Source organism: Nannobrachium achirus (assembly GCF_963921795.1).
Source record: "Nannobrachium achirus genome assembly, chromosome: 7".
Lineage (NCBI taxonomy): Eukaryota > Metazoa > Chordata > Actinopteri > Myctophiformes > Myctophidae > Nannobrachium > Nannobrachium achirus.
The window spans coordinates 9,169,053-9,177,696 of NC_137816.1; the positions used below are offsets into that span (position 1 = coordinate 9,169,053).

General features: G+C 43.5%; 1 protein-coding gene across 1 annotated transcript; it reads left to right on the plus strand.

Annotated features, from left to right (window-relative positions):
* Positions 1 to 290: 290 nt before the first annotated feature.
* Positions 291 to 8,023, plus strand: LOC308289055 (retinaldehyde dehydrogenase 3-like; the record flags this gene model as incomplete). Its single annotated transcript, XM_080730606.1, has 8 exons — positions 291 to 401; positions 658 to 771; positions 1,532 to 1,634; positions 2,954 to 3,138; positions 3,245 to 3,409; positions 3,885 to 4,042; positions 7,762 to 7,836; positions 7,954 to 8,023. The coding sequence occupies 8 exons, from the start codon at positions 291 to 293 to the stop codon at positions 8,021 to 8,023; spliced, it is 981 nt and encodes a 326-aa protein (XP_080586732.1).
* Between the last annotated feature and the right edge of the window lie 621 nt (positions 8,024 to 8,644).

Below are 8,644 nucleotides of genomic sequence, written 5' to 3' on the forward strand. Positions count from 1 at the left end.
AACCGCTGTGAAACAATCTGCCTGGATCGTCGTCAAAATACCAGAAGAGGAGTTAGAATGCTCTCTATTTGCTAAATGGCGGTGTGAATTTAACCCTGATAATGTAACGATGGACACGGTCCTTGCCGGTACATTTTCAGTCAGAGTAACAGAGGAGTTTACTGTGATAATTGCACAGTATTGATTAAGCTGATGCGTCGAGTTGAAGGTGTACAGTTGAAGGTTTACTAACTTTGTGTGTATCGATGCACTGTATTTGCTCTCTAAACCAGTGGAACTTTCCCCTACTGATGTTCACGTGGAAGATAGCGCCCGCCCTGAGCTGTGGAAACACTGTGGTCATCAAGCCAGCAGAGCAGACGCCTCTCACGGCCTTACACGTTGGTGCTCTCATCAAAGAGGTCAGACGTTAAGCCCTGTGTGCAGATGCTATGTGCAGAGAGAGTATGAATGATCCAAGCCGGAGGCTGAGGGACGTTAGGTTATAAACTATTATGGGTTTCACTGACAGCCCATTAGTTCAAAAGAATCTGGGCTTATGCCCAGGTCTTATGTGATTAGGCCGCTTCCCTTTTATCATGTTTTCATAATGATTATTCAGAGCAAGGAGCCACTCTGCTCCTAATCACTAACATGCCTTCTGGGTCGCCATGTCAGGCTGGATTCCCCCCCGGAGTGGTGAATATTGTGCCCGGGTTCGGCCCCTCAGCCGGAGCAGCCATTGCCAGCCATATGGGCATCGACAAAGTGGCTTTCACCGGCTCCACAGAGGTATGGATAGCAATGTACTATACTGGCACCACAGTGTCAAATCGTTGTAAAACCAAAACCGTTCGCTTAGTATTTATCATTTTAAATAAACTAGTGAAAATAGCCGATCTACAAGCACACACCGTTGTGTGCTTGTGGATCGGCTATTTTCACTAGTTTTGTGCGACAGTTTTGTATGGTGATGCAGGGCTTTACTTGGTACAAATTTGAAACTTGCCCAACAGTGACAATAGGCCTATGTCTACAATTGAATGTAAAGTGGATATTCATATCTGAATAGGGTTTTGCCAAAGTGTTGCCAATGTGGCAACACTTTGGCAAGATAAGCTATTTCACATTAATTAAATGTGATTTAAAAGTGTGAAATACAACTTTATATAGAAAAGCACATAAATAAATTAGTTTATTAATTCTATTATACCGGTAATAGGGGCCTATATACTACTAAATCAGCTTTAAGAACATTTCATTAATTTACAGTCATTGACAACATTATTTTATTAAACCTATTATTATTATTATTATGTTCTCATATAAACATAACATTATACCTGTGGTATTATGATCACTGCACTGCAGTGATACAGTAATATCATATGAGCAGACACATGTTTTCAATAAGTCTCTCATCCCTGCAACTGATACTGATCTTCTCCGTCTTTTTTTATTAGGGACATGCAAATGAGTATCACATATGACACGTTGATTCATGACTTCCGGCTTGTACTGTATATGTGTCCTTCTGTCTGCTTGTGCTCAGGTCGGCCAGCTGATCAAAGAGACGGCAGCCAAAAGTAATCTGAAAAGAGTGACTCTGGAGCTGGGAGGGAAGAACCCATGCATTGTCTTTGCTGACTCAGACTGTAAGTGATGTGGTTTTGGTCTCTGTCTCTCTAACAGCAACAATGGAGACATCCAACAAAGGAGATATGAGTGTGCGCGTGCGTGTGTGTGTGTGAGAGGAGAATAGCATGCATTTACAGTTTACTACAGAAAGTGTACTGTATGTAGATAGATTAAAGACTACCGGTAGTTGTATATTATGTTTGCCATTGTGAGTCATCAGTAATAGTAGGCCTATACTGTAACTTAATAATATGTAGTTTTAGGTTTTTCCACACATTTTGTTCAAGAGGGACGAACAGAAATAAAAACTTAAATTAAAAAAATCCCTTTCAACTAATTTGCAGCATAGCTTCAGACTGTGGAACGTGTACACACACACACACACACACACACACACACACACACACACACACACACACACACACACACACACACACACACACACACAGTAAAGAAAGTGAAGAAAACATTTCCTCTTTGTTGGAGGTAATAAACACATAAAACAGTTAAAAAGACATAAAACCATACATAACACATGAAGCAAAGTAATCAGCTATTCTGCTGTGCAATAAACTAGTTATAGCTAGGCTTTATAAAAACCCAAGATTGTCAGCTGTCACCTGTTTGACCTCCACCTTGCTGCATTTCATTGGGTGATAGCTGTGGTAATGGAGGAGTGCTTGTGGTGATTAGTGTGGCCTGGTGGGGAGGCAGAAGGTCCCAGGTTTGATTCCTGGTGATGTATCGACTATCGAGGTATCACTGAGCATGCCCCACCCCCACCACTCAATAATTATTGTATATTTTATTTACCCATTTAGGCCTAGAATTATTGAATGCTTTAACCAGTGAAAAATAGCAGACATACAAGCTCACAGCGCGGCACCGAGTGCGAGCTTGTAGATCTGCTATTTTTAAGTCGTAAAAATGTGTATTTTCAAAGCGAACGTTTGTAATTCAAATTTTGCTTCTGGGTGGTCCCTGGAACTAGATATTTTGAGATGGGGGTCCGTGGCGGCGTGGCCAAATAACATGAAAAGGTTTGAGAACCACTGACATAGTAGTCTCTAAAGAACAGACTAACTGAGCTCCGTTTATGTGAAAATTACCTTTTCTTTGATGATGGCTGGCCAGATTGCTGACATAGAAACATAGGTTTTTCAAAAAATCTTAGAAGGATTCAAAAGACACTTATAGAATCGGGTCAAAATTCTAATTTTCATGATTTTTCAAAAATAGCAGATCTACAAGCTCGCAGTGCCGCACTTTTGCCTAACTTCCATTTATGACCAATCTCCTCATGATACATACGTTTATTTCTGTTGTGTGGCTGCAGTGCAGTTGGCTGTTGAGGAGACCCAGAAAGGGTCCTTCTACAACCAGGGTCAATGCTGCACCGCTGCCTCCCGCGTGTTTGTGGAAGAGAGCATCTATGAGGAGTTTGTACGTCGCAGCGTAGAGAGCGCCAAGAGTATCGTCATAGGAGATCCACTGGACCCAAGGACCACACACGGACCTCAGGTACGTCTCTAAACTAAGATAGCACTGGGAGAGAGACATTCAGCTTTGATTCTAATAATAAATGATATTAATTTAATAAATTATTGTCTTTGTGTGATGCTTCCAGATTGACCGGCAGCAGTTTGATAAAATCATGGAGCTGATTGAGAGTGGGAAGAAGGAGGGAGCCAGGCTGGAGTGTGGAGGGGTAGCCCTGGATGAAACTGGCCTGTTCCTCCAGCCTACTGTCTTCACTGGGGTCAAAGACCACATGCGCATTGCCAAGGAGGAGGTGCAGATATATATACAACACCCAGCTTCATTCATAAAATTCAACTTGTCACTCAGGAATAGTATAGTGGTTATGGTGCACAAGACTGACACCTTGTGGATGTCTGGTTGAATTACACGTTGTATGTGTTTGCCCCTATGGTTTGCCCAAATATGTTTTATTTTCCAAATACAATATTGATAAATACATAAATCTCACACACACACACACACACACACACACACACACACACACACACACACACACACACACACAATTGTTAATTCAATTTCATTTAAAAATCACACTGTGCGAAGTGAGCAGTGCTGCTCTGTTGATGACGTCACAGAATAGGGACATATGACGTTAGTATTTTGATATAATGGAAAAACACTTGGAAAAACGCATGAACATACACACCAAGTCACGTATTGTAGCGGCTTCCGCTCAAAAATCTAATTTGTCCCTTCTGTATGACTTTCTTATACATTTGTAGATCTTTGGGCCGGTGCAGTGTATATTTAGCTTTAAAAGCCAGCAGGAGGTGATAGACAGGGCCAACAGCACTGAGTATGGACTTGTGGCAGCAGTGTTCACTAGAAGTATGGACCGGGCTCTCTCTGTGTCTGCTGCCCTGGACACGGGCACTGTCTGGTAAGACACTTCTACTCACGGTCCATCCTCTCCTAACCACTGAAAGGTTTATGGTGATTGTCTCCGCCAGGAGAGTATGTTTTCGCCCCTGTGCGTCCGCCCATGTGTGTGTGTGTGTGTGTGTGTGTGCGTGTGCGTGTGCGTGTGTGTGTGTGTGTGTGTGTGTGTGTGTGTGTGTGTGTGTGTGTGTGTGTGTGTGTGTCCGTCCCATTAGTTTGTTACCAGCTAATCTCCTGCGCCGTTGGCGCGGGCGCGGCCAAACTCTGCCCACACACTCCCTGGATGCCAATTCAGAACCTCTGCCCCACATTTCTCACATGGCCTTGTTCTAGCGCCACCATGAGGCTGATGTTTGCAAAACACATTTCTGTACACTACTCCTACAGATTTTGTCCACAAATCATGCAAATCGGTACACAGTATCTCTATAGTCATGTGATCAAGATGGATCTGTCCGACTTTCCATATTCCATCCTGATTGGCTACAATTGGCTTCCAAAGTTTGCAGGATTGCTCCATTTTGAACAAAATGCCTCAAATCATGGACACAGCGTGCAATCTTGGTGAAATTGCCACGCACAGTCCCACTAGGCAGAGGAAGAAATGCCACTTCAAATCTCTTAAATCAGCCTCATTGAGGCGTTATAACAGGCCAATTTGTGTTTTTTGCGACCGTCAGGGAGCAGTTTACTATGAAAACCTCCACCGGCCGTCCGTCCGTTGGTCGGTCACACGTCACACGTCACACCTTTGCCCTGCTCATATCTCCGCATCAGTATATAGGGCTTGTTTGTTTATTGTATGACATCACGCCACATCATCAGCTGTGGACTCTGTGATGTCATCGTATCGCATCAGTATATAGGGCTTGTTTGTTTAATGTATGACATCACGCCACATCATCAGCTGTGGACTCTGTGATGTCATCGTATCTCCATATATGGCCATCTCCGTATATGGAGATATAAGTCGTCCATGCCCAAGTATGGGCTGGTGAGGTCAGACTTTGTGTGATGCGTAGGTTATCTCCATATATGGAGATTCAACATTCCAGGCAATGCTCTCTTCCCTGGTGAGAATTGCCCCTTTATATAGGGCTTGTTTGTGTATTGTATGACATCACGCCACATCATCAGCTGTGGACTCTGTGATGTCATCGTATCTCCATATATGGCCATCTCCGTATATGGAGATATAAGTCGTCCATGCCCAAGTATGGGCTGGTGAGGTCAGACTTTGTGTGATGCGTAGGTTATCTCCATATATGGAGATTCAACATTCCAGGTGTAACTATGGCTACCCGTATGACGTGAGAGGTGGAGGTTGTGATATTTGTGGAGATAAGCGACCAACGGTCGCTTATCTCCCGATTAGGGAGTCTTACTGGTACCTTTAACTCCACCTATCAGTGGAAAACTTTGTATGCGCACTCCCTAGAGGGTAAGGAAAAACCTTTGCCCTGCATTTTATGTAAAACACATTCTTTGCTATTACTCCATCAGATTTTCTCCAACAATCACGCAAATCAGTACACAGTATCTCTATTGTCATGTCATCAAGACCGATCTGTCCGATATGTCATATTCCATCGTAATTGGCTAATATTTGCTTCCAAAGTTTGCAGGATTGAACAAAATGCCTCAAATCATGAACGCAGCTTGCAATTACCGTGACATTTGCCACACATATTCCCACTAGGTCAAGTAACAAATGCCACCCTTTTCACATTGGGCTATTATAGCGCCACCAGCAGGTAGACTTTTGCTAAACACATTTTTGGAACACAATGTCTGATTGCCATGAAAGGCCTAAGATTGGTGAGGAAGACATGCCAATCTTTTCACATTGGCCTATTATAGCGCCACCAGTACGCCTGACCTGAAAGAGACCTGTGCTCGGAAGAGCACTGTTTCTAGTTTATTACTATAGTTGTGTGCCGGTCGATTGACAACGCATCTCAGTGCAATGGGAGCTTATAAATTAGCTATAAACCAGTCATTACAAGGTTACCAGTAAGACTCCCTAACCCTAACCCTAACCCTAACCCTAACCCTAACCCAAATAGGCCAAAAGTTTGTTTTACCAATTATCAAGACATACGGGCAGTTGACAGTTTGCCATGGTTACTCATTGAAGTTGAATCTCCATATATGGAGATAACCTACGCATCACACTAAGTCTGACCTCACCAGCCCATATTTGGGCATGAGCAACTTATGTCTCCATATATGGAGATATGATGACATCACACAGTCCTCAGCCGATGATGTGGCGTGATGTCATACAATACACAAACAAGCCCTAGAGTATAAAGGGGCAATTCTTGCCAGGAAAGAAGCATTTCTTCGACTCAGACCTTATCGCCAGGGTTGGCTTATAGCAGCTGTCGGTAGGACCATATATGGATTCTGTTAGTGTGGATCTCCTAACAGGGCATCATCTGGGATACAATCCCTTTTATGCCCATATATGGAGATCCCTAACAGAATCCCTTTCATGCCCATATATGGAGATCCCTAACAGAATCCCTTTTATGCCCATATATGGAGATCCCTAACAGCATCCCTTTTATGCCCATATATGGAGATCACTAACAGCTAACAGAATCCCTTTTATGCCCATATATGGAGATCCCTAACAGAATCCCTTTTATGCCCATATATGGAGATCCCTAACAGAATCCCTTTTATGCCCATATATGGAGATCCCTAACAGAATCCCTTTTATGCCCATATATGGAGATCCCTAACAGAATCCCTTGTATGCCCAATTGCCCATATATGGAGATCCCTAACAGAATCCCTTTTATGCCCATATATGGAGATCCCTAACAGAATCCCTTTTATGCCCATATATTATGGAGAAATCCCTGCTCTGAGTATCTGACATCAGTGTGATGTCACCTGTTTATGCCCATATATGGAGATCCCTGCTCTGCGTATCTGGTTGCTATGGTAAACAGTTGGTTGCTAGGGTAAAAAAACATGGTTGCTATGGTAAACAGTTGGTTGCTAGGGTAAACAGTTGGTTGCTAGGGTAAAACCATGGTTGCTAAGGTGGTTGCTAACGTACACTAACAAACCAGCAACAACAGACTGTTACCACAGCAACGTACACAAAGGTTTGTGTACACATGTGGTGTGGTGTCATACTGATGCGGAGATATGAGCAGGGCAAAGGTGTGACGTGTGACGTGTGACGGACGGCCGGACGGCCGGTGGAGGTTTTCATAGTAAACTGCTCCCTGACGGTCGCAATTATCTTGGTTCATTCACTGAAAATCTTTCCAGACTCCACTGCTACACCCCACAACAGCCCCATGATCCACAGCATAGTGCTTAGACTTGTAGTTATGAAAACAGACCACAAGGTGGCCTAGTGGGGCTTACCAGACAAAGCTTCTCTGTTGGAGCTGGAAAAGTGGGAGATGAAGAATCTGTGTCAGAGTGACCAACACATGCATGTGGTGTGCTTACTACTTAGCAAACCCTACTATATTTTAACCAACATGGTTTTCTATAATCACCAATGTTTAATCACCAACTCTTAGATTGTGGCCTATGTACATACAGTTTGTGCCTGCGGATCATTGGTCTCTGCAAAAGTGAACTCATTCTCTCTCTCTCTCTCTCTCTCTCTCTCTCTCTCTCTCTCTCTGTCTGTCTGTCTGTCTGTCTGTCTGTGTCTTTTTTATTTTCTCTTCCTCTCTGTCTTTCCAGGGTAAACTGTTACAATGCCCTCCACGCACAGGCCCCGTTCGGAGGTTACAAAATGTCCGGTAATGGACGAGAACTGTAAGATAATTCACCACCTCTCCTTATCCACACACTGTTCATTATTTGAATTCTAAGGCAATCTGCTCCTCTCTTATTTTCACTCCTCAAAATGTTTACGCCTTTGTTTCTCCTCAGTGGTGAATACGCCCTGGCAGAATACACTGAGGTGAAAGCAGTGACCATTAAACTGAGTGAGACCCTGTGAGACCACCCACCCCCCTCACATCATGGACCACATCGCAGTACCCCCCTCCTTCACCCCGTCTGACTGCTGCCAGTCTGTGGGAACTTTATTCCAGTGGTTCTCAACCTTTTTGGAGATGTGTGAAACACAGGCTCCCTATACGTGGCTGTGTGGGTGTGTCTGTGTGTGTGTGTGTGTGTGTATGTAGCCTGAACTTCCTAAACTTCGGCACGCCACTAGTCCCACAGTTTTGCCACCAAACACTCGCGCCATATGTCAAATCGACCGGCTTACTCGGGAATCGTGGGCTATTACTTTTCTAAGAGAAAGGTTCTATAGTTTAATTGATATTAATTTATTAGTGAATTAATTTTCCCCATTGACTTAGAATGGGAATCGCAAAAACTCACATTCAATTATTTGTCTCTCGCAAACCACAGGGGCTACAGTTTCAAGACTTGGAGAGGAGGTTCATAATGATTTCAAGGATTAAATAAAAAATAATTGTGTCATTTGGCCTCATGGTGGCGCCATAACACCCCACTTTACGTTTTGGCCTGTAACTCTTGAACCGTAGGTCGGAAAATTAAAAATATTTTTTCCCTGGATTCCTTGGGTCATGACGCATCTCCCCATATAGGC